Genomic DNA, 26,250 nt, shown 5'->3' on the forward strand with positions numbered 1-26,250 from the left:
GTAGTAACGGATTAGTAGCACAACCAACGAACGACAATGCCCCTCTTCCACGCCAATTATGCACTTAATAATGAGGCTGCCGGGGTCTCGGATCGAGACACTTTAGAGTCTAATTAGTGGAAGAAACGCCGCCGCCGCCGCGGAATACTTTCTTAACGAGATTGCTTGCTATCGGGAATTATTCTGGTTGTTCCGCCGATCTTGCGCGCCGGTTAAGCCCTTCCACCTTCGAAGGGGACCGCGGCTTTGCTCGTACATCGTCCGCGAGAGTCGTTTGTATTGTTACAGAGCGCGCTCGGGCAGGAGGGATGGTATCCTGGCCACCATCGGAGAGGATATCGAGCCGGGGTGAGTGTTAGTTATTGACGAAATCGGGGGCGAATGAAGATTCCTCCGGGGAAAAGTATTCTGGAACGGGGCTGGCCCGTCCGTGGATTCGCGGATAATAATTGGGGCAAACGAGCGAGATGTCGGCGGATTGATTGTTCCTCGTGAATGCGGTTTGTCGAAGGGAATCGAGGGTAGATCTGGAAGACCTACTACCGTTACGCGTGCGCGCGTGAAATGAGGCTCCCGGAGAGGAATGCTTCTGGCGAAGATTATTAAAATATTCAGGTGTACCCTTGCCCTGTGCGGGCCGCGAAGTAAATTCTGTTCTTATTTGACGGGGATATAATAAAACCAGTCAGACAGAAATTGATCAAACTTTCATGCGACGTCGCGCGTAAAAATCTTGACCGGGAACGATCCACGAATTGCGTATTCGGGGCTGATTAAATTACACAGGCCGCGCATTAATAGGATTTACCGTCGATATGGAAGTCATAATCCAATTACAGCGAAGGCGAAGTTGTATTTCACGTGCTCTTCAAAAGTCCCTTGGACGGGCACGGTTAAGCCAGAAAAGGCGTAAATTATTCCGTCCTGTAATCAGCGGTTTACGTACCGTGTAGTGATTCATGTGAGAGCCGTGTCGATGGCTGTGTTGCTGAGGCGACGTCGTCAGGAGTGGTTGCTGGGAGGCCTGAGCGGCCTGTACCGCCTGTGCCTGGGCTGCCTGCGCGGCTTGGAGCAGTTGCTGAGGCTGCAGCGCGTTCAGAAGCTGCTGGCTGGCGGAGCTGTTGCTTAGCAGGTGGGGCAGGGCGGCGGGATTCAATCCTAACCCTGACGCCAAGCTGGGACTTGTTGGAACTGTTGCACGAAAACGAGACACTTGGTCTGCTTGAGGTGAAAACGAAAACGTAGCTTTGAAATCAAAAGTGCGATCTACAGGCGCCGCGAGCAAAACCGAAGTGGCTGGTTACCGGGAAAGTTGGTGGAGTCAAGGAGGCTTAGAACCCTCGTCTCTCCTTTTTCCCAACTTTCCAAGCCTTTTCAATTTTACTCGCGGCGTCCATAGTGTTGATGGTATATTAATCTTAAACAAAAAACATCTCAAAGATGGGCTACATCGCACCTGCAAAGTCGCCGTTGCTGGTCGGCGTGCTGAGCATATTCTGTGGCTGGGCGATGGATTGAAGGTTTGCCAGAGTGGTGGAGACCACTTGACCGTTGCTCAGCGCCAGGTTCACCATCTGATTGTTCGTGACGTGGCTGACGGGAATAGTTAGGATGGTCTGTGTGGCGATCCCTGATAGAAGGGCGAAGAAGAATGTTAATCCCCGGGCGGCAAGTAATAGCGACGTAACGAAACAGAGATGGTAACGAGCGGGGACAGGGGGAGGCTGATAATTCTATCCCCGCGGGTCCCAGCTACGAACGTGTCTCGAATCAATAGATACTTCATTTCCATTATGAGCGTAGCCCACGCGTCGTTGATCCGGGAAGGGTAGTAAAGTTATCAGAGTCTCATAGAGGGATTATTAGGCAACCCATAGGGCAGGTAACCTCGCAGGCCAGCGTAGTTGGCAAACTATTATCGTCATCTTAATAGTGGGTACAGGTACTGGCACTGGACTAGGCTGCGAGAAGGACGCCTAATCATACTTAGAATAGTTTCGGGATTACCTCCAGCTCCGCTAATCTGATTACCCTGTACACGCGCTTAATATGATTACTGATCATGAGTACGTACCCGTGTTGGTATCTATAGCTAAGCTAAGCAAATCCTGTATTCCGAACAGCCATAAAAGTTTCCCGTTCTGAGGTAAGGTCAACCGGCAATCCGATTAACGTTTAGTTTAAGCGACATTTGACGATAATATTCCGCGGCCCCCGATTCTTTTATATCGCCCGCGGATGTCCTGCCTCGCGCGATGACTTTTCGCGAGCGCGCCCATGAAATCCCATTCGTGGGTCGCGTAAACTATTACATCTCTTCTGCTCTGGAGAACGAGGTCCGTTTCAATTAAAGCTGACGCGATGAATCGTTTTTTGCGCCTAACGTTTTTAGGACCAACGTACGCCGTGGTATATTTCCGTCGCTCATTGGCTCCAACTGAAAGGATTCGCGCGCTGACCCGAGTCTTTTTCAGGACTCCCCGATGCACCCACGGAAATAGTCCCCATCCGGTAATCTCCCGAGAGCTTATTCTTAAGGAGGCTTCTAAAACACAGGCCGATGCATTATTTCCGTTGCCAGCGATTCGACTCCTCGCGACCCGCTGAAAGGCATGAAATATTCAGACACTATTGCTTTCAATCGTGCCCCGATTGCAAAATTATTCACAGTGGATTCGCTGCCCTGTCCTCCGTGTGTTACGGTTTTACGTGGCTGCGAAGGTTCGTCCATTCTCGATTTAACCGGTCGCGAACTGGTGCAAAAGTTCAGTACGTCGGAGAGGCACCATCAGCCCGGGCCATATATTTAAACGTTTCCTATAGTCTACATAATTAAGCTGCCCTCTATCCGGAATATCAACAGTGAATGCCTCTTAAATAAGCCCGGCCGATCAATCAGTCGGCTGCTCGATATAATCGGCCGCCTCGACACTTTCTTCGCGGCCCGACGTCTATCAGGAACCAATCGAGCGTCAGTCAGTTAGCATCGATTGAGCCGAAAAGCAGAGCAAACATTATTTGCCACCACGTAACTCGTCATCCCACCACGACTGGTCCATATCCACGAACTTCAATCCACTTAGGCGGACTCCCAAAGTTCTCCTTACCCCCGCCAACCCCTCCCGCCACCCGGCGTCCCTTCTACCGCCGCGGTCCCATCACCGCGCGTCTCTATCTCTCTCCCCCTTCCTCCCAATTGCCAGAATAGGAACCCAACTTGGTAGAAACGAAGTTAGCGCGAACCGCAATCGATATAATAGCGGCCGAATCCGCGGAGCTGTGATGTCCAGCCAGAGAGTACGAGGGTTAGGGCGGGAGGGGGCCGGCCAGAGGGGGGGCGAGCGAGGGAGGGGTTATTCGTGGGTCTGGAAAGGGGTAGTGAGACGTTAATTATACATTGAAATTAGTTGCAGAGTTTGCCCTCTGCTCGCCAGGCTAGTCTAGGACCACTAAGTATGGACGACGGGCGAGAGCCTTACCCCGAGCTGGTCAGAGATAGTCGATATTATATTATATATCGGCACATCTTGATTGCACAACATTATGCGCCGGCACATCGTGCAGATTTCACGACGAGAGACCACTCGGACTGATTTACGGCCAAATCCGACCCCTAGAATTCGAAGGGTTGGAGACTTCTTGCCGGTGCATTGATAGCCACCTTCCTCCTGTACCATTTGTCTCTCTGTCGTTTAATTAAATTGCCCTCGTAAGGCTTCGCGATCGGAATGCTTTCGAGGATGTCCACGGTACGTGCGACTTCATTTGAATTTTACTCGCAGCTAGGATTCCGTTGCTGTATTTAAAGATTCGAACGTTACAGCCGCTCGAAAGGGAGCACTGTCGATCTACGTTGCGAACGGGATTTCAATGGGTGTCGATTAATGGTGATTTTGATAGTTGAAAGGGAATGAGTGCAGATGGAAGAGAAGAAACAGAAGGCTTACCTTGCGACGTAGGGATAAGAAGCTGAGCCCCTTGAATGCCTTGAACCAATTGACCGGACGTTAGGATGAATTGAGGCATCGCGACCGGTTGCGGCTGAGATAACAGCTGAGGTAATGTCGCCATTGGCGCCGAACTTGGTGGAAGGAGATGAGGCGCAGCTGTCGTACTCGAGGCTGTCGGTACCGTGCCACCTGAACATCCAAATTTCCGGGTTTCAAGTCGCATCTTTCAGGAATAGATCGTGCAACTGTCACAACTGCAAGCCTTTTAGGAGACTGTACGCTAGGCGAAGCATTCGACGCCGAGCAGAGATATTTAATCAGAGGGAAGAAACGGGAGGCCTGAATGGCGATGTTAAAGGGGAGTGTCAAGTTTTGCATCATTCCGTCAGCCTACTTATGACACGCATTTCCATTTGAATTGACAATTGGGAAGACCTACCGGATGAGCTGACAGTGAGATTCAGGGGCGTGTTGATGAGCTGATTGTTAGTCAGCCCCGCTGTCATTCCTTGGAGACCTGCGGCCAGCGACGCGACTTGCGGAAGGTTTTGTATATTCGCCAGGTTCTGGAGATTCTGCAGGGTCACCATGCTAGCCACTGGCGGAACAAAAGAAAACGGGAGGTCAATAGATGTATCATTCATCGGTAACTGGGTGCTTTAAGTGCTGGTGTAATTAGCACGACATTAACTGGCACGTTTCATCGTGAAAATTGTAGATGAACTAGGTGGTACGGAGATTTTAGATCACATAAATGATTTTCTAATGAAATCTGCTGATTTTATACAGCAGAGAATTAATATTTTGAAGGAACGGTAATTCGGAACTCCAAAGCTATAATTTAATACTTATTTCTTAAAGAAAACCTGGCTTGAGGAATTAAGGAGTTAAAATGGTAAACCATGTAAGTGCTAAAGAAGTGAAAAACTTTTTTTACTGGAAAACTATGCAAATGCCATGCTGAATACGGTGATAAATGCTGTAAGTACTAAAATAATATATTTCAGTATCTAGGACTGTCGTAAGATAGAGCTAAGATCATAAATAGCAACATCGATATGGTTAAAAAGAAAATCAATTAAAATCAATTGTGTTTGAGCAAATTGATGCCTGTATTCCCTTTGATGTATTTTTTTAATACCATCAATTCATGCAGAATCTTAATATATAAAGCAGGAAGTGTTTGTGTGTTTGTCTGTCGCCTAGAAACTTTCGAATGGCAAACTCTGGGGTCACAAAATGTGCCCCAGCTCATTATGCCTAGCTAATCCAGATGAATGCAACTATTTTCACCAAGAAAATAAATAAATAAAAATTTCTTTCTTATAACATCAGAATCTAAATTTTGTAGGAAGCCGAGTAGTTAAGCTAAATAGTACAGCTAGTCCCACTCACTTGTCCCATTAAGATGAGCTGCCACAGCCGCCCGTTTCGCCTGATGCAGATTTTCAGGTGAAGGACTGCGTCGCCTCTTCCGCGAATTCTTCAGCTCATCGATCATCATCTGATGCTCGTGGAGCATCCCGGTGGTGGCCGCAGGTTCAGGACTCCCAACGCTACTCCTGTCACTGTCCTGTAACAAATACGCGTTCGAATTCGTAAACCAGCTCTGAAATTCAGGGTGGCAGTAATTAAAAGCCGATATAGATGTCGCGTTGCTTGCCCCTCTTTCAAGCTCTGAACCCGTAGAATCCTGCACAATGCCACGCGATAAAAAAAATTTAAATCCACAACATTACCAAAGCTTAAGAGACTATCAGTGCTCGAAACGCCGATTCGTACATCATCAACAAAGATGATCGTACTTTAATCGACTATAGGCGAATTTTTGTCACCGAAAATTCTGAAACAACTGCAGGCGATAATAATGATCAATTTGAAAAGTACCTTAAAGAAGTTAGGTACATTGAAAAATCTAATTAAGCGCAGAATCTCTCTTACATGTCTCCGAAGGAACTACGAGCCATGAAGTAGACCGTTTCTCAGCTGATGGTATAACGTGGACGTAATCGAAGAATTACACTTGATTCTCGAACATGTGGAGTCGAAACGCTTTCAGTGAGATGGAGAAGAATGAAGCACTGGATACAGTGCTCGCAATTCTCACTACGGTGATCGCACACTGTCGTAGCACCTAATAAGACGAGAACACCACTGACTGTCACACTGCGGCACTGGCCCGTTGTCGAAAGGACGCGTGTAGTACCGTCGTCAGCGAAAGTTCGTTTGATACTGCTACGGCAGTACCGACTGTTTCGCGAAGGTCAGGTAAACCCCCAGCCCCCACCAAAAGTTTCGACTTTCAACCTGTTTAAGGACTTCCGCGAACAAAGCCACTGGACCCAACCTACCCCAAGAGGGCTTCGATAAACGTACCAACTTTCGATGATACTCGACGCGCTTTGAGACACGTCTACGTTTTAAAATTATCCGTCCACGCGCAATGATATAGAATTAATTACCGAGAACGCCACTTCTGGATCCTGTACCGCTTCCTTTTGGAGAGCACGCGGAACAGTGGAATTTATCGAGCGAAGAGGGAGAACTGTAAGATAGACTGCTCATCCGGTCTCTCCGCGTTCAAATTGATCGCCCGCAATTTGGAGCAGGGACAGATCGAAATTTCGATCAACCTTTACCGATTCCCACCTTTTCTACGTTCGTATTAATTCCCGGCCGCACAAAGCCTCGTTTCGGTACACTAATCCGGCATTCTAAGCGACTCCATGGTCCGTTCGAATACGTCGCCCGTGACGCGTCTCTTTCCAGCCATTAAAAAATAGAGGGTGCGCGCAAGTCCCTCTATCTCTCTCTCGCCCTCGCTCTTTTTTTTTTTGTCTTTACCCGACCGAAATCAATCGAACGGGCACGCAAAGGTTTTAGCACAGGCTCGCAACCATTCTCGCCAAAATGCTCAATTATACGCGGCCGGTTCGTTAACGTAGCCCGCGCTTTTTATTGCGGCGGTACGTTTAACGCTGAAAATTGATTAATAATCATTCACGGTCCAACTGGCCGACGTTAAAATGCTTCGCTACGAAATAATGGCGGGTAGACACCGTCGCCCTCCCCCTCACCACCTCCACCCCACCGGAGGGTGAGCAGGGAGGGGAAAAAACGCGAGGGAGGTGTGGAACAATGAAACCGCGCGCGACAAATCATCGGCGAATATAGAAAAATCAGCGGTCGAGCCCGCGGAAAATACTTCCGTCCCATCGCTGCCGGGGCTAATAAAGCTTCCGGCTTCTCGATCGAGCGCGCTTATAATATTCTATGACGCCCGCCCGCGTCCTTTATGCCGGCCGATTCTTTCCCGAAACGAGGCTCGTTAACGAAATCCGCGATAACAGGGATACCGGGCGAAACGGCGCGGCGCTGTTCGAAAAACTGCCGCGATATTATGTGGGCATAAATAATTTGCACGCGGGATTTCTCTATTGTACGGTCGGCGGTGCTCACCCGAATTAACGGGAGCGCGTAGGCGTGCGGGTTCAATTAGCGCGATCCGCTATGTATCGGCAATTGTGTTACTCAATGCGATTTTTTTTACCGCGCCGGTGATTACGAGGATCTGTAAAGGCTCGCATCGTCGACGCTTCTCGAATGGAAGGGGGAATAAATTGTGCAGTTTTGCGGCGTTTGGCATGTAGGTGTACCGCGCGCGATGAGATTGCGGATTGGAGAGCGCCGAGGTTTCGGGTGTTGCTGAGTTGAGGAAGCCTGGGACGCGAGGAAGCAGGATGTCTTGTCTGAAGATGTTCACACGTTATCCAGGAGAATTTGAATATTGCTGCATGTGTAATTATTGGGATTCTTCATTAAAATTTATCGAAGGGAAGAATGCAAGGGCACCATATTTGTTACTGAATTGAAAGAATTGGATTTATTTCTGTTTTATAGGGTTAATGGTATGTATATCGACTGGTTAGAACATTTTATATTATTCAAATGACCTGCAACCCCCCAATTAAGCTAAGGTAAATTTAATAAGGTAAAGGAAACATATTAAAAATAGGGTATTGCGGAATATAATTATAACTTAATAATATTTAAAAAAAAAAAAACAAGAAACTGTGGCGAACCCCCAGGAAACACAGGTTGGGAATCACTATGTTAGAATAACTCAACAAAATAACTAAACAGATTAAGGGTAGATTCTCGTCTAACAGCGCCAAAAGTAACTGATATTTAAGAATTCTTTTTAGCACCTATCACAGTCAACTGGGTGCAAAAGAAATAGAAGTTTCTTAAAATTAGTTTACGCTGGGATTGGTCCACTTTAAAGAAAATAATTGAAAAATTCAACGAGTTATAGAGTTTGAAAGAAGAAGTAAGCTTTTTCCTTAGACAAACTTTCCATATTATTCTTTATATCGACGGAAAAAGTATTATAAATAAAAATTAAAATTAAAATTTTAGTTCCGGTATCAGCGTAAATTATTTAACTTTAAGATAATTTCCTCCTTTTTGCAATCAGATGACTGGCACAGGTGTTACACCTGGCACCAACATCGTTGGAGAGATTACCACGGTTCCACAATAACTAACAAATAAAAACGATAGAATAAAAAAAATTCTACAAGTTTAAAGATACCTCATTATATCCCAAAAGAGATTACTACGATATTAACAATATTTTTTAAAAAAGAAATTCATAAATTTCGGAGGCTGTTACACAAAAAGCCCCCCTTAAGGCATCGAAATCAATGTAAAAGTCATGCATAAATTTCACCCAGAAAGTTCATCCAAAGTTCAACAACAGTCGGAAAATAGAACGCCCAAGGGTCAGGTAGGCGACTTTTATAACCAATCCGACAGGATGCATTAAAAGAACAATGTAGGTCACATTTACCCCACTCTACTCGTATAATAGGGTTGTTAAATAAAATGGTATCCTAACGGTCCTAAATTTGAAAGCTATTTACCTATGCAAATACTCTGATATCCTTCTGTTAAACTTTGTAGGTACCATGTTCACGTCGATGTCGAGAAATATGCATTCCATAATTATGTTGACATTTCTCCGCAAACAATGATAGAACAAATAAAAGGACACTCGGCCGAATTTAACGTTAATGTGTGCCGTGACTGACGCGTCTCCCTGAATATTAATTGCCCTCTCCTAGAGATTGCTGCAAAATTCCTGCAAATCAGCAGCGAATTAGGTCCGCGAACAAATGCGGCGCACCGCGACTCGAAATCCCATTTTACAACGCCTGACCTGCAACAAAATAATTCCTGACCTACCCTCATCACGCGGGACGATTATTGCACCAAGGAACACCCAGCTAATTTCACCATCCGCCCTTATTCAAACAAAATCCCCCGTTAATTGTCAGACGTGCCCCCTCGTGAAATCGAACCAGTGCCAATAATTACGCGGCCGCTAATTGCCGGATATTTTCCTTGGTTCGTCCGAACAGCGGGAGTCGCGTCCCCGCTAATAGTCAGACATGATGCGAACGGGCTGCGAGCAACTTAACCGGCGCGGAATACTCCCTAAATGCAATGTCGTTAATTATGCATCGAAAAACACGGGCCTGAAGGGAAATCGCGAAGGAGCCCGGGCGGTGTAACGGTATAATCGGCAGCCCCCTCCGTTCGATTCCCGCGCTCGCGAGAAAAACGTAAAGCGAACGGGAACGAGCGCGCGGAAAAAAAAGCGGCATGTATTAATCATTCGTCCCGGTATAGCCGCGCTTTCGTGCCGGCGCGATATATAATTCATGCATATTTACGGGGAATGCCGGAGGAATAATTAACGAACGGCAGCGCATTAAGGCGCGCCCTGCGCCGCGTCTGTATGTGCGTGCACGCGCGACCCCCCGCGCGTGTGTGTGCACGCCCGCGTACCCGCACGTACGGTTCGGCTTCTTAGAAGACAATCTAAATTATAATAAATCGATGGCGTACGTATACGATGCTTTAACGCCGCCGGTTTCCCTGTGTGTATATATATATATGTGTATATATATATCGACGGGCGGGCGGTTGTACGAAGTAATGTCGCCCCTTTGCATAATGGCATGGAAATATGCCGGAACGTGTATCGCCATAGTTGGATACAGATTAAGCGTGTTAGAGCTTCGACACCACGGCTAATTCGCGAAAAAGGAGTCCCCTAGGTGGCCCCGGCGCATGAATAAATCCGCGCGGCAAGGTTCACGGCTAACCGAGACGAGCAACTTGGCCCTGCGTCGGGATGATTTCCACCCTGACGAAATTATTTCCCCGAGTTTCGCGGGGGGACTCGCGGCGCTGGCTCCGTTTAGCGACGCCCGCGACGGCCAGGCGGACTTGCTCCCGAGGACGGCTGCCTGCACGGCAAACTTTCCCTCGGAACTGTAGGGTAAGCGGTCCGGTATGGGCGTGAATTGGAATTTGAATAGACGGTAGGAAAAATTCCATCGATTCGAAGTGTCGATTTCCAGTGGAAACGAGGGACACGCGAGAATATTGCGGAGGGACAGAAAAATAACGAGCGTCAGCGGAACCACCGGAAAGGTGGAAGTTATCGAATGATTCGAACGCGTTCGGCCATTTTTCTACATAAAAGAGGGAAATGTCCGTCCCTCTCCCCCGCGCCCTGTTTCCCGCGCGCTATAATTTCGAATTTTCCACGGAGTCGTACAATGGAGGGCGCGCGCGCGCGCGCGCTGCGGCCGCCATTGGTCCGGGGCATTTCATTGCATAAAAAATAGATAAAGCCCGGTCGATAGGTAACGAACGAAAATAGGAGGCGCAGGAGCCACGGTGGTAGTTCAATTTTTTTTTCCACGCAAATTCGTAAACGGCTATACCGACGGTATGGCCGCCACCCCCATATTAAATGGACGAGGCGAGGGGGATTAGTTGAATGCACAGGCCCGGCCATTTTGCTTGTAAAAGTGCGGCCCGATATATATGTAGTAAGCCATAGAAACGTATGTTTACTGGCTTTCGGCATTTCGCATAAATTAATCAGCCGGCCAGCCCCCATCCCTTTGTGCAAATACCCGTGTCGTTCGATGTTCTCCACGGTCCGCGACACAAACACGTCGCTTTTCTTCTGGGGGGCCGTATTCTGTCGGGCTTGGATGATTTTGGCTGACGAAAAGGGAGGAATGTTGCTCTAAATCCGGGTTTTAGTAAGTTACAAGCGAAAGTGGAATGTGGAACTTGGACAGTTAAATGAGTAGCAGTGATGGCATTATTATACGTGAAGGGTAAGGGGAAAAAGAGCGATTCTGCGATGTATTTTCTGGTGGCAACTGGGGCCCTAGGACTGTCAAATCGCAAAGGGGTATGAAATAGAAATCTTAATATATGAAGCTGAAAGTGTTTGCGTGTTTATCTGTTGCCTAAAAAGCTAATCCAGATGAATGTGCCTATTTAAAAAAATAAATAAATAAATTTTTTTTTATAAAATCAGAATCTAAATTTTTGGGCGAAGCCGAGTAGTAAAGCTATTGTCCACATTCATAAGACAACGTGATTTTGTGTAATGGGTAAAAACAGGGAATGTCCACCGTCCACTGGAACAAACTAAGGAATATCCCAGTCTTCATACTTGCGCTATGTATTTCTGATTAGTGTAAGCTTGCACTACGTCAGGAACCCCCGGACGTCACTGTGTACACTTGCTTTGATAATAATAGAAGTGGACGTTTATTTTGTTACAGTATTCTGCAGTGTTCCACTTAAAAGATATTAAAACAATGCAAAACAATTATCTTTTTGCTGAGTTATTTTCTGATGCCTAATTAGAGTATAAATTGTTCATGTTATAAACAATACACTTAAGATCATTGAAGCTTGTCTCTTTACTGATGGACTACAGTGTTAAAACTTGATTTTCTCAATGAAACTGTTTTATGATATTCCTTGCTTTTTCCCCTTACCCTTCGTGGCGATAAAGCGTGTATAAATGTGTTTAAAGCTAGACTGTGCTTGTAATTGGTAACCTTTGATTTCAGACGAGTAGAACGTCGATCATATCAAAGATATTTAATCGAAATATGGGTGACCCGCAAGCGTAATTCAAGTGCATTAGAATTAATAAAATCCACCTGAAACAGTTCGTTAAATTCCCGAAACGAAAACTACCACCTCGCGTGCATAATTCACGTCGTCCTCTCATTTACTTCGTTACCGTTTCTAATTGTTGTCCATCCGTTCCCGTATTTTGGCAGGAATTTGCGATTTCGTTAACAAGTTCCCTCCTCATTCTAATTACCCCGAAATAAACTACTCGCGTCAAGTATCCCTGCACGCCGACACACTGTGGTGTGAAAAAAAAGTTCGCTGAATTTCGGGTACGAGTCTGCCGCGGCCAAATAATTATTTCAAGTGACCCTATGTACTCCTACAATCTATGTACGCGATACTCGATTCCTATCAACTTTACAAACCATAATTTTTTTAATAAATACATATCACTCGTGCTTGGAAAACAATTTAAAAACATTCCACAATCTCAATAACTCAAATCACTAAACGTGCGAGTGGGGCGATACCATTAAAAGTACAAACCCCCAAATGTATTTTTTACCACTCACTAAATGCCTCAAAAATTTTATCATTTCACCCTCCTCTGCGACACCGCATCCTCGCTGCATTATAATAAAACGTTGCTGAGAAACTATACAAACTACATCCAGAAGCTCCTAACACTCAAAACACAAGTGCTCCACCCTCTTCATCCCCCTTCGCAAACCCGCCGCGCTTCTTCCACCCGCAGCACAACAAGCAGCCCCGACTTACAACCCCCATCGACAGGGCAATCGAGCCGTCGAGGATCGACGTCGACAGCCGTCCGAGCGAGATGATAACGATTTAAATTTCGCGGGGAAGGATCGCCGGTTGCACGGTTCCTAGCAGTAAAAAATCGTTAGCCTGCCCTCACGGGCCATCTCGCTAATGCGAAAAACCGTGCTGCATCGTTCTCTCTGGTCGGGAGGGACCGGGATCGGATCAGGGGGCGGGGGGAGGGAGGGTTGGACGAGCACGCAGGGTGGCGCGATGGGTAAAAAAAAAAAAAAAAAGAGAGAAGAAAAAAGACCGCGCGAGCGGAAAAAAAGGGTGGCGTTGCGAGCAACTGCGGGGTGGCGGGCAGGCAAGGGGTTGGGGGGTGGGGGTGTTGGTGGTGGTGGCAGGATTGGGATACACGGTCGTTGGAAATGCAACAATAAACATTACTTATCGGCGCGGGAGCCTTTAACAATGCGGATACGACGAGAAGCGGCTCGCGGGGCCCGGCGCAAAAGCGCAAGTTTTTTGCAATAAAGTCATTTCGAGGCGTTTGAGTTATGGGTAATTCGTGCGGGAACGCGCGCGAGCAAGCGGGGTCGAGCGCGCAACGGCCAGCACCGCCGCCGCGGGTCCCGGCTCCATTGATTAGTATTAATGACTTAGCTGCACTCATTTCGCCCGAATAAAAGTAATTGGATTTGGCTTCGACCCCGCGGACCAGCGCCAGCGGTGCCTGGCGTCGGCGGCGTCGACGGCGTCGCCGACGAGTGGCGGCGTCGGCGCAACGAAAACGGCGGCCCCAGCGGTGTAAAAATACATTAATATCTGTTTGCGCTTAATAAACGATAGCCGCGCTGACTTCAGACTAATGGCCGTATTCCGGAATCGGTAATACGCGTTTTTATGTTTCTTTCTATACAACGGCCGCCACACGTCCGGACCGGTTTCCACCCACGCTTTATATTCCCGCCTATCTTTCGTTTCGATCGATTCTTTTCCACCCCCCCCCCTCCCTCCTCCGTCCCACTCGCCCCCACCCCCACCCACCCGCGGCCTATCCGCGATTTAAAAGGTTTCCACGGGCTTTTTTTCGGTTTTTCGTGTCGACGCCGCGATAAGAATTTTCTGCGTCGAGTTCGACTTGACCCGTTAATGGATTTCCGTCGAGAGAAGGAGAGGGGTTGTTTAATGTCGAGATCAATGGAATACACGATCTGCTGCTCGGAGTCGGTTCGAGTGGGCGATCTTGTTCGGTGCTCGTTAATTCTTTGTCAGTCGAATGTGAAGTAGGGGGTGAAAAAGTTCTTGCGGGATTCTTATAAAATTATATAGGGTAATTCCGGGTTAGATGGCCTTGGGGGTGAGATGGCTCGATTACATTTATGTTCTAGAACATTCCGATTTTCAGTTGTTTCTAGTGGTACATTGCGCGTCGCTCACACGCCGCATTAATCGTGCTTTCTGTTTGCTTTCAACTGTGGAATCAAGTAAGTTATTTGTAATGTAAAGATTGGCTATTCTCGAAAATTTTCTACGGGTTCTTTAAATGATTATTTACTGACATTTTGCGAAAAAGTAATGAATTTTTTTAATGCAGTGCGTTAATATAATATTTAGGGGTTATATTTACGTTCTTATGATGAACTATTGTCGTAGCATTATTGAAAAAACAAGTGTGTCAGCGCTTCTCGTCTCTCGGGTTAGTTGGCCCATCATAAAATCATGCATAATAGCTACTTAGTAAATGGTTTTGTTGAACATGCCAACGGAATGCAAACGAAGATATAATCAGAAGTTATTATTTAAGAAAAATAAATAATTGTTCGTCTTATTAACCCCATAACATGTATTTTTCATATGGCATAGACTGCAATTTTATTTTATTTTTTCTTAAATGTATGCTTATTTTTTTAATTCAATTTTATATTATTCATCTAAATGCATTTCCTCCTGCAAATATATTTTTGTCCTTTATAAAACTCCTAAATTCACGGTGCACTGATTGTTTTTAAAAAAAAATGGGCTATCTCTCCCCGACTTACCCTAATTCGAATTGGCTGATTCACTAAATGGACGATGGGCATCGAGCCTAGTTCAATTTCGAAGGGACGTCGGCTGCATTAAATGAACTGGGACACCTTGTATAATTACCCCCGAGAGCGTGCGGTACAATTATCAGATCCTATCGCCCCGGCAAATCCCGAAATTTAATATTACCTCGTTATTATCCGTTGCGAATAAGTCGACAATAATCCACGGTTAACCCTGCGAACGCGCCGCGACTCGGTGGCGAGAAAAACAAACTGGCCGCGGAGTCAGCGGGGCAGGAAGGAGGGAGGGAAAGAGGAACAAACGAAAGTCCGAGGATGCCAGAAACCTTGGCAACAAAAGAGCGAGAGAACGGAGGGAAACGAAAGGGAGGAAAAAAACAGGGAGGAATCCCCATTAACAAAGTCCGTATCACGACGTAACAGACCCACCAAGACACTTTTAACTCACCGCGTACCCCGTCACGAATACTCCATTGATCGGGATTAAGGATTATCCGTGGCCATCCAGAGCGGCGCGGCGCGAGGAAACGATGAATTTCCTCGACGACCGGGGGTATCCTAACGGGGACGTGCTCCACGGGGGTTGCAATTATCACGTGGTCATTGCGAACCGTTGTTATCGGGAGTAGGGGAGCACGTGTGGGAAGGACGAGGACGCCGGCTCGGCGGGCAGGCGAGGGCGAGAGAGACGGGCGAACGGGAGAGAGCCGACCCCTCGGCACAGGCTGCTTTGTCTGTAAGTGTAATTAGTCCAGGGTGGGGTTTCTCCAGTGTGGAACAGAGAGCGAGAGACAGACCGGGGCAGGAAGAGGGGCGGAGGGGGCGCTGACGGAGGAAAAGGGTGGTTCATCCTGGCCTCCCTTGCCGCACCGGAGTGCCCCACCACCGCCTTATTTATATGCAAATGAGCTTCATTTCGCGATATTAATGTTCCACCCGAGTCGGCCTGGCCTGGGCGCGAAAGGGTGCGCAGGATACGCGGAAAAGGGTTCGTCCTGGTCCGTATATGTTTACGACCGTTCTGTTCGCCAGCGCGACGCGCGATTTGCTCTGCTGGAAATTACGGCGTCGATGGTCGGGAAGGCTGAGCTGCGGGGGTGTGAGGCTCGGAATCGAAACTGGGGGAAGAGATTCACGATGGACCTGAGGATTCGATGAATAGGTACTATTTTCTGGGAGCTATTATTCCCGAGCGATTTGACGCAAGGTGCATCCAGAAAAATTAACAACGAGGGAGGGAGAACTAGTGTAACTCGTAGAGAAGCAGCTGAAATAACAATTCGCGTAGAAACCGGTAGGGAGAAAGGATGTTGTAGTTGCAGGGAGCAAAAGAACGGTGCGCTTGGGATAATTGCAAACGAGAAAAAAGAGTGTTCCCGCAACATATCCGCCGATAGGCAATATCGCGTTACCTCAGAGGCGTCTCGAAAACTGGATAGTGCGGGGCCACCAAGAATCCGTAATTTTCACTCGAGAACTTCCCTTAATCTGCGCCGCTATCTAGCCAGAACGGCCCCTTATCAGGGACGTCCGATCCGGTTATGGTAATCGCGCGGGGCGAGCGAAGCCGCGGCGGAATCGAAATTCCGGTTCTTCGCGAAATCGAAAACTGGAGGACACGGCCGCGGTGTTTTCCAGACACTAGTAGCCGCGCGCAGATAATGACCGATTTATCGTAACGAGCAGGAGCATGGCGTCGGGCAGACAGACCCCCGTCAAGCCTCCACCGGGTTAAATTAACAACAGACAAGCCACTTGAAACATTACCGAGGCTTCCTAGCGGAGCGAGCCGAGGGTGGGCCCCTGCTACCTTGCTCAACATAAATTAGGGCCGATAGAAAGGGTAGATTGCAGAATGTTGAGTGTATAACGACCGACGCTCTGTCGGTGGCTTATGTCTCGAGCATCCGCGGCTCGCGTCTTACTCTTGCGGCACACGCGAGCCCGAAAAATCTCCCCTGCCGCACGCCACTGCATTCTAATGCAAGCGGGGCGAATCGCGTTTCGGGGCTGCGAGCCACCAAGGCAATTGGAAATGTCAGCGACGATCGCTGACAGGGAATCGATAAACCGTCGACGAGCCTCACAAATTGGGAACGCTCGATCCCTTGCGCAAGAATCAGGCGAGGGGGTGAAATAGATTTTATTTTCCCTACCTATGTGTTAAGGAGTGAAAACCAGCGAGCTTTCCATTGCAAATTATAGTAAGCAAATGGGAAGGTTAATTGATGCGCTGATTTATAATTTTGCGCGAGAATCGAGTGAGAAGGGGTTGCAGAGGGATGCGTCAGTCAAGATGTAACAAAGCGGTCGCACGCTCCATGCATTTCCAAGCTGGATCTTCTCAGAAACAGAACCACGCACTGAAATATTATTATTCTACATTATCGACTTATACTCTTGTACACTTTCCCTTCGTCTATCCTCCCCTCCCAGCAAGGATTACAGGGCACCCCCGCAGTACTGAATTCTGATAACGAGAATTAAATACAAGGGATCGAGTTTCTCTTTTTCCGAGAGTAATTACGGGCTCATTCTAATTATAATTTGTAAAATTCAACGGAATATCTTTCCGTCTCGGTGGGTACTTGAGCGCGATATGGAAATCGCCCGGCGAAACTTTATGTCAACGCGGCCGAGTATCAGTTTTATTAAAATGATTATAAAAGCAGCGTTATTAACGCGGGAATTTATGAATATTTTAAAGAGCTAGGCAAGGAGATAAGACGATCGTTTCGTTTCCTTTCCTCTTTTTGTGCACTCTTTTTCGCTCGCCCCTCCTTCGCTCGGCGCGCCTTAAATTTTAAATTCCGGTTATCGCGCACGAAAATCGTCATGGTGAGTGACGTTACGAGGTGGCCGTGTGCGCCTAGGAAAAGTGAGCGGGCGGGTGGCGCGAGTGAAAGGAGGGGGTGGAAGGATGAAGGGGGCAATGGGGGGAGGGAGAATCGTTACCAGTAACGACTCCTCCGTAGGTAATGTTTCCCCGAGTCCCTTCGAAAAGCTTAATTACGGCGAGTCAGCGAAATAATTCGAAATAGGAGTAAACGTTTGTGCCGGGGCGGTATTTGCATTTAATGGATATTAAAATGAATGACCATCGCTCATTACGAATGCCGCGGGGCGTCCGTGGTAAAATCGTGGGTAATGAAGTCGCGGGGGCTGAATCTTACTTGTAAATGGATCCTTCATTATATCCAGATATCGTTTCCTCGGCTACGCGTTCTAACGACTATTCGGACACGACGGCTCGAGAATATCGTAAGAATCCCTTGCCCGCGACGATAATGCACGGCGGCGTTGCCGTCGTCATCTACTCTGTAATTGCGCTTTGTATAACTGTTACCCGCGAAACGGTGTTTGCTGGTCTGATTGAGGGAGAATCGGAACGAAGTTGGTCCAACTTCTCCGGGCTCCGCTTCCACCGTCGCACAGTGCGGAAATTTTGCGATTTTATGGCCAAAACTACATAAATGAAATTTTTGAATTTTACAAATTTAATACAATTGTCGATTGAAGAACTACATACATTTTCGTGGTCAAAATCTGAAAACTTATTTTTAATATATAAAATTCGACACTTTTAGGTTCTAATATATGAGAAATTAAATTATCCGAAAAGCAGCACTTAGAAAACTTACGAACGATGAAGATTTTTTTATTATTTTCATTCATACACTTTTTTCTTTGTTAGAGCATGCCTCTGATACAGTGCAGCAGTGCATTGCAGAGGGGTTATCGCTTCTGACGACATACAAACATACATAATACAAACAATCAAACAGAGGATCGAAGCTGAATGAAATCGTTTAAAAAAGAATAAAAAGGTTTGTAATGTATAACATGTGAACCAATTTCGGTCACAGTTATGTTGTATGTTAGACAAGACACACTGGATCGTGTTTAAAAAATGCATATAATTATAAGATTAGCAACTATTAACAATTAATAATTGCATTTATAGAATCAAGATAGTCCAATGTAAAATAGGAATGAAAATCATTGCAGGATATTATGGGATTGATAACTATTTTATGTATTGAAAATTGATTCTTGTATGAAAAGGTTATTTCTAAAACACTGCTTTAAAAATTGTATAAATTACGTATTAAAAACCGAAACATAATTATTTTGAGGACAAACAGATATCATACGCACCACCAGGAGTTGAATTCATGCCTTGAAATTATTTTCAGTTTATTAATTATTTTAAATTATTTTGTTCCTTTAGATATAAAAACACTGTATAAAAACTTTAGACAATAGATTCTTATATTTAGAGATAGCTTAAGTGAGTCAAAGATCATAAATCACGAAAATTCAACATATAATGGCCGTATTTTAATTCATACATTTACATTTATATTTGAGAATTTGTTTTTAGTGTTCACAGAGGCTCAGACAGTGTCTGTTTCCTGTTGTCAGGGTACAATCTACTAATTTTACTTAATTATACGTCAGATGGTGCACAATGCTACATTTTCTCAGTTCCTATTTTTCTTAATGAAAAACCTAAATATATATCCCTAAATATAGATCAATTGTGCTCACATCCTGCTGGATTTTATTTTTTATAAAAGGGAATAAATTGAGATGGTAAGAAGATCATATTTTCATAGTCGAAAAATAAGCTCCACCCTAGTGGTCAGACATCGAACGATAATTGTGACGCTTGATATTAAATAATAAAACCCGAGCTACGTGGATCTTCTTTAACCACAAAAGTATACTTGAGTTGAAGTGTTAGCCTGACCCATCTGATGATCGATCCTCCCCTACGACCCCCCATCACCTCCTAATCGCTCTCTAAATCAATCTCAATCTACTTAACATATTCACTCCGCGAAGACGAAAGCATCGCTAATGGAAAGTACTGGCGAGCCCACAACAAGCTGGAATAATTACACGCATCACTCACGCGCTAGCCCAACAGCCTCATTACGCGGGCATCCTCGATCAGTCCGCCCGTAAGACACCGAATATTCTTCGGGACGGACATCTTAATGCCCGCGAGTCGTAAACACCGCGGACGTGACGTAAATCTATTCGCAGCCTCGTTGTTTAGCTCGGTCTTTGCTGGCGCGGGGGTGGCCGAGGGCGAAAGAGGTAAGGGGCGGCGAGAGCGGAGCGCGCTGCCACGCGGAGGGAGCGAGAGAAAGGACGAGGCGAATGGGGGGTGGTTGGGCGAGAGAATCGGAGGTGGGTCGACCGATGTATGAATATACATGACCTTACCACCAACCCTTACACCGCAACGGGGCTCTGCTTACATTATTGTATATCTAATTCCGCGGATGGTTCTCAAAATTCGCCGTTACCCGTGGCGCCCAAGCGACGACGGCGCCCGCCGCAGGTCACGCGGCCAATTGAGAATCACTGCCCGGCGCGCGACATTATGCAGGCAGTCTACATATTATACATTCGGACTGGGATTCAATTAAGTTTGGTTAGACCACCCTCCCCCGTCGTCCTTCCTGCACCCCCTGGCCCAACCAGGCCTCTCTCTCTCCATTCAACTTCGCGCACTACCTCCGCCGCTTCCTTTCTCTCTTCCTGCGCGCCCCCTGGTCCCCTTACCCTCCTCTCTTTCCGTCGCGGCACGTAGAGGTGTTCCGAATCGTGTCCCGCTGAGACGATTCGTTCCGCGGTTTTCGAAACGTTCCGGCCTCGTCTCGTTTGAATTACTGTGGTCTGCCGCGCTCGATAGGCGGCCGCGGCCTCGAACGGAGGCACGGTGGACGGCCAGGGAACCGCGGTACCTCGATTTGATCGGTTCGCTGATTTTTGAACACCGGCGGACCTGATGCGACGATTAAAACGGGGAACCGCGGGGAATTAAAATCGTATCGATCTACTTGAAATTTTCGGGCCTCTGATGCCTTCTGTGCGGTGCGGCTCAACTGCACGCGCGATATATGCGGAGTAAATACTGCTCGTTTCTCAATCTACTGTGGCCTAGTAGTTGTACTTCTATTTCCGAGCTCACTGAAAATTCAGCGAGTATTTTAGCGACTTCAAGATCGCTGTGTCCATTCTTGTTCGAAGCTCCAAGTTTGTCTATTTCTTCTTCGGTAGAAAGCTTCGCACTCCCCATATGGGCAGGGTAAAAAGGAGAATGCTTGTGTAAATTGGCAGAATAGGGTGTAGAAGCAAACCTTTGCCGGGGTTCAATTAGTCGCTGCGTAGTAAAATTTCTAATAAGGGTATTGGCTCTGAGCTTAGGAATATTCTTTAGCATATGTTCAAATATCGTTAAGGGCGGTGGGGGACTCGAACAGCACTCGGCAATAGCTGAAATAATAACCGTCGACCAGCTGGTTCGTTTTCATGTCACAGTCCCCGCAACATAGACGTGTTTGACGTTCGACAGGCATAACGAGCCCTGATAATAAGGTTAATTGAAATACGTCAAATGTAAGCTGGCATTGGATGTATCTGGGCGAGTTCTGTTGGGAGTATAGCATGGATAAACATGTCCCAAACTACTCGAGAAAAATGTGTATTGAATTAAAACATATGGGAGCATTATACCTTCCCTTGGTCCATTTGAACAACAATGACTTCGAAAAGAAAATTCAACCCCCTGGACGTTATCCTGGACGCCATAGAAAAAATCAATCGAGAAATAGCAACTGGAACAGGAACTAGGAACCCCTAGCTGCACAAAGGCTCCAAATTTCGAAATACAATGCACCTAACACAAATCGCTAAAAAACACCCCTAGAATATACTCATCCACCTTGACCATAAAGGTTTCCGGAACCTCCAGCGTACCCTACGCCACAGATCTACAGGGAAAATCTAGCGAATTTACGGCCAAAACCACAAAAATAAATTTTTCAATTCGACAAAATAAATGCAAATGTCAATTGAAGAACTAATATGAGTATCAAATGCCACCAATTTTACTGTTAAATATTTTAATACACAGATAGTATAGACTCGCAAATGTTTATGTTCATGCGAGGTTAGACCGATCGCAAAAAATTAATCCTGATTTTCAAGTTGCTTCAAACACTTATATTGTCTTATCCAAAGATCTGAAAATAATTTCAAGGCATGAATTCAACTCCTGGTGGTGCGTATGATATCTGTTTGTCCTCAAAATAATTATGTTTCGGTTTTTAATACGTAAATTATACAATTTTTAAAGTAGTGTTTTAGAAATAACCTTCTCATATAATAATCAATTTTCAATACATAAAATAGTTATCAATCCCATAATATACACCAATGATTTTCATTCCTATTTTACGTTGGACTATCTTGATTCTATAAATGCAATTATTAATTGCTAATAGTTGCTAATCTTGTAATTATATGCATTTGTTTAAACACGATCCAGTGTGTCTTGTCTAACATACGACATAACTGTGACCGAGACTGGTTCACACGTTATACATTACAAACCTTATTATTTTTTAAACGATTTTATTCAGCTTCGATCCTCTGTTTGATGTTTTGTATTATGTATGTTTGTTTGTCGTCAGAGGCGAGTACCCTTCTGTTATGCCCTGCTGCACTGTAGCAGAGGCATGCTCTAACAAAGAAAAAAGTGTATAAATGTAAATAATAAAAAAATCTGTATCGTTCGTAATTTTTCTAAGTGCTGTTTTTCGGATAATTTAGTTTCTCATATATTAGAACTTAAAAGTGCCGAATTTTTTATAACAAAAATAAATTTTGAAGTTTCGACCACGAAAATGGACACAGTTCTTCAATTGACATTTGTATTAAATTTGTAAAATTCAAAAATTTAATTTCTGTACTTTTGGCCATAAAATCGCAAAATGTCCCCACTGTGCGGTCGTGGAAAAAAGTCCTTACCGCTCCCGCGCCCGGTCTACCCTTGCCGTCGTTTACTCGCGCGCGGTACAGCTGGATAGGTAATTAGTGAGGGCCACGTGGTGCAGCCCACGACATAAACGCGCGTGACGCGGACGTATCGGTCGGATGCGTGAGTGCGTGTGCTCGAGGAGGGGTGGCGATAGACAGACACCGGCTCGAAAGGGGTTGCGACGACGGGGCGACGGAGTTAAGAGGAGGAGGAGCGGGGGGATTGACGAGGAGAGCGACGAGGAAGACGCGCGGAACGGCAAGAGGGAGGGAAGACGACGTTGACGGGCAGACTGCAAGAGGGGGGTGGCGTTGCAATAATGACAGAAAATTGCGAGCCTCCAGGTTCCGCGGCGCAGCACCGACACTTAATTCAATTCAATTGCGATACAGTTCAATAATTCGATTAATTAAAAAATATCGCAGGGTCGCTCAGTTGCTTTCGTCCGCGTCGTCGTACGTGGAGCCCGCGTCGATTGATTCCCTTTTCCCCGTCCGCCATCGAGGAGACGTCGAGCGAAGCCCTCTTCTGCTTCCGTTCGCGAAACAGCCAACCCTTCCTCACACCCCCTCACCCTCCCCCTCGACGTGATCACGCGGGGGGACGGAGCTGAGAGCCCCTGACTAAAAAGCGGCGTGTGTATCGACGAGGGTAATAGCTGATAGGTGAAACGTGCCACTCGATGTTCCCGCATCATCTGTGATTACTTGATTATGAGCATCGAGTGAGCAATGTTTTCTGCAACCTACTGCAGCAGGGGCGGCAGAGGGACTCGCGAAACGTCCCAATGCGCACTTGCCAGCTTATTGGGCGACCTTTGAATCTTCTCATCCCTCTCCCGGCTCCCAGCGATCCCGTCCTCCACCTACGGCCCCGTCCCACGCCCTCGTCACGGCTCGGGGATGCGAGCTGCACTTGACTTTTAAAAACCCTATTAACCAACGGTAATAGAGAAATCGTGCTTTCACAGACTGTTTCGCAGCCAAGGGAACGAGGAAAGGGTCCCTGTCCCAGGCTGCTCTTCCGCCCCCACCGATCAAGGGCTCCTTCTCTGTTCCAACGCTCTCTGCTTTCTTTCTGTTATTCTTCGATCCATTCTTCGCTGGCTTTCTCGCCCCTTTACATATTCCCCGGTGAATTTATCACTGATGTACCGATTTCCATTGTGGTTTCAGTAATTAAAAGGTTCGGGTTCGTGGTAAGTCGCTGCAAATTCTCTGCCAGGTGCTTCGAAGGTTTAAAAAGTGGACCCTGTGTTTACCGTTTCTGGAGCAGATCAGGGCTAGATTTGGAAGGGTTAGAGTCCCTAGGGTTTAGGGTTAGACTAAGAGCAGCAAATTTCTTCGTGCAAATAGGCTCATATTATTTTAGCATCGTTTATTTATTTTTTGTTAATTATATTCAGGTGAGAATGTAATAATGATGTATTATTATTATTATTATTATTATTGTTATTGTTATTATTATTATTATTGTTGTTATTATTATTATTGTTATTATTATTATTATTATTATTATTTTTATTATAATGTATCTCGTACAGTATTTGCTATTCAGGATCCTTGATTTCGTGTACAGATGACTTCGACGATGGGATGTTATTCCCCGCAATGTTTTGCAAGAAATAGCCATCTCACCCAGGGTATTTATGAGAAACGCGAATAGCTTTATTTCATATTCAGCTTTACGGATTCCTGGTATGCGTGCTTTATCAAAAACGGACGCTGTTTCCCTTCCGAATGGTTCAGGAAAGCCAAAAAGGAGCCTCCACTTCTGTCCCGCTGAAAAATAGCTCGCGGTCGAGGGCGTCCTTCTCCTCAGGAGCATTTCAGGATATTATAATCCCGCGGCGGTGTCGTAATCATAATAACAACGCGTTAATTAAACCCGCTGATTTATGCGCCTTTCATATTGTAATTGCCCGCCGAACTCGAGTCGAGACGCGTAAAAGCGAGCAGAGCCACGGGTCTGGGGCGATCTCTTGCCCGTGGAGCTGAGATAATGCGAACGAATTAATGAGTCAAGGCGCAATTAATATCGACCATTTACGCCCGCGGTCTTTCAATACCGCCTTGCTGCTCCGGTTTTTAACGCCCCCCCATGAAAAGTCGTGAATTATCGGCCCAAGAATTCCAAAGACTCGCGTTAAACGTTCACTTCCCATTCGTGTTTTGTGTATAGTCCAAAGAAGAATTAGGAAAATGAAACGTTTTCTTACTCGCATTGAAACCACCGCGTCTGAATAGAAATACATGTTTCTAAAACATGTTTGCCGTGTGTGCAACAACAGTAAGCCTTTTTGCGAGATTCTTGCGAAGGAGTAAAGGTTTAAGAGACACCATGGACGTTTTTAGCAGAGCAATAGAGAATCGCGAGGAAACTATCATCAAAAGACTGTAAAATATTAAAATATAACAGAAGTGTCTCGTGCAAGTACTGACTCAACTACCGCTCCCACAAAACAAAGTCCCAATTACTGTCAAACACTTTCCTCACCCCGTCCCAAGGTTCGCCACTCCGCCATACGTATACAGAGGCTGCAGGAAATCAGCAGAGACGTAACTCGAAGCCGGAGGTAGGATGGAGAGGGACTCTTCCCGCGAATACAATTCATTATGATTTAACGGTAGCAAGAAAGCGTACAGCAGGCGGCGGCAAATCGCTTATTTACACCGTGAACGGTGTAATACGCTCGCCGGAGGCCATATTTAGTTTACCATCCCGCGGGTATAATGTCTTTTTAGGTACGTTAATTAACAGTATTCATTTTGCACAAAGGTTTCTAATTACGTACTGTACGCTGCCATAGACTTAGTGCCGCCTCGGAAATGTTATGTCCCTGGGTCTCCGCCGCCTACGTAAAACGGGGGTGGGCCGAGGGTGGCCCGAAGGTGGTGACGTCCGAATGCGGAATTAAGGCTGGAAATCTGCCGCGTCAGGGGGCTGATGACACCCCGCGCGCCACTGGGATACGGCACAGACGAAAGGAGCAACGGCGGACGGGAGCAGCTCGCGGAAGAGAATCGAAAGCGGTCGAGCGTGGCGTGTCGGGTCAATACTTGTCCGGCCGCCGCAGTTAGCAGTCGCATTAATTAATTATAATTAAGTTTTAGTTGACGCGACTGTGGAGCGGCGCGCGAGCGCGGGGTAAGCAAGGCAGGTAGCTACGCGACTCGCATTTTGAGCATTACCGATATTATGCAGATTTCACCCCCGCCCCAGCCATCGTCGTCTTCAACCGGCGCTCCTGGTCTTTCTCCCTTTCCCCGGCGCCCCTCCGCCGCGATCCATCCGCCTCCGCTCGTCTCCTCCAGGACACGCTCGCTCCTCATGCCACTTGCCAAGCGACTCGGAGAATGAATTATTTACTTATTTACGGTACGTAAACGGAAACTCTGTAGCGCCTCCTGCGACCCGTTTATAACGGGGCGGGAATTAAGATCGCGAGCCCTGGACGGGTGAACGGAGGGTGCTTTAGGATCGCTGGACAGTGGGATATCTGGGGGAATCGGGACGACAGCTAGTTGGGGGGTCGTTCAGATTAGTCGAGTTACTTGGTTTCAAGTAACTTCACAACTATTTTACCTATGTGAAACTGTTATTCACTTGACTTGAAATATCCTTTCAAGTTCCTTTCAAGTTTCAAGCGAAGTAGAGAGTGTTTCAACCAGGGGTGGGCAAA

The 26,250-nt window shown here is 46.5% G+C and overlaps 1 protein-coding gene across 6 annotated transcripts in view; it reads right to left on the reverse strand.

Annotated features, from left to right (window-relative positions):
* Pdm3 (POU-domain protein pdm3) overlaps nt 1–26,250 on the reverse strand; it is a 175,452-nt gene that overhangs the window by 15,709 nt on the left and 133,493 nt on the right. For 4 of the 6 annotated variants that reach the window (XM_076823511.1, XM_076823506.1, XM_076823512.1 and 1 more), the window contains exons 3-7: nt 5,346–5,523; nt 4,390–4,548; nt 3,948–4,139; nt 1,457–1,630; nt 947–1,221 (exon numbers count right to left, since the gene is read on the reverse strand). In XM_076823511.1, the coding sequence (XP_076679626.1) occupies nt 947–1,221; nt 1,457–1,630; nt 3,948–4,139; nt 4,390–4,548; nt 5,346–5,523 (978 nt within the window). The remainder of the gene's footprint in view (nt 1–946; nt 1,222–1,456; nt 1,631–3,947; nt 4,140–4,389; nt 4,549–5,345; nt 5,524–26,250) is intronic. The other 2 variants (XM_076823509.1, XM_076823507.1) reach the window with 2 other exon arrangements.

Source organism: Andrena cerasifolii, chromosome 11, assembly GCF_050908995.1.
Source record: "Andrena cerasifolii isolate SP2316 chromosome 11, iyAndCera1_principal, whole genome shotgun sequence".
Classification (NCBI taxonomy): domain Eukaryota; kingdom Metazoa; phylum Arthropoda; class Insecta; order Hymenoptera; family Andrenidae; genus Andrena; species Andrena cerasifolii.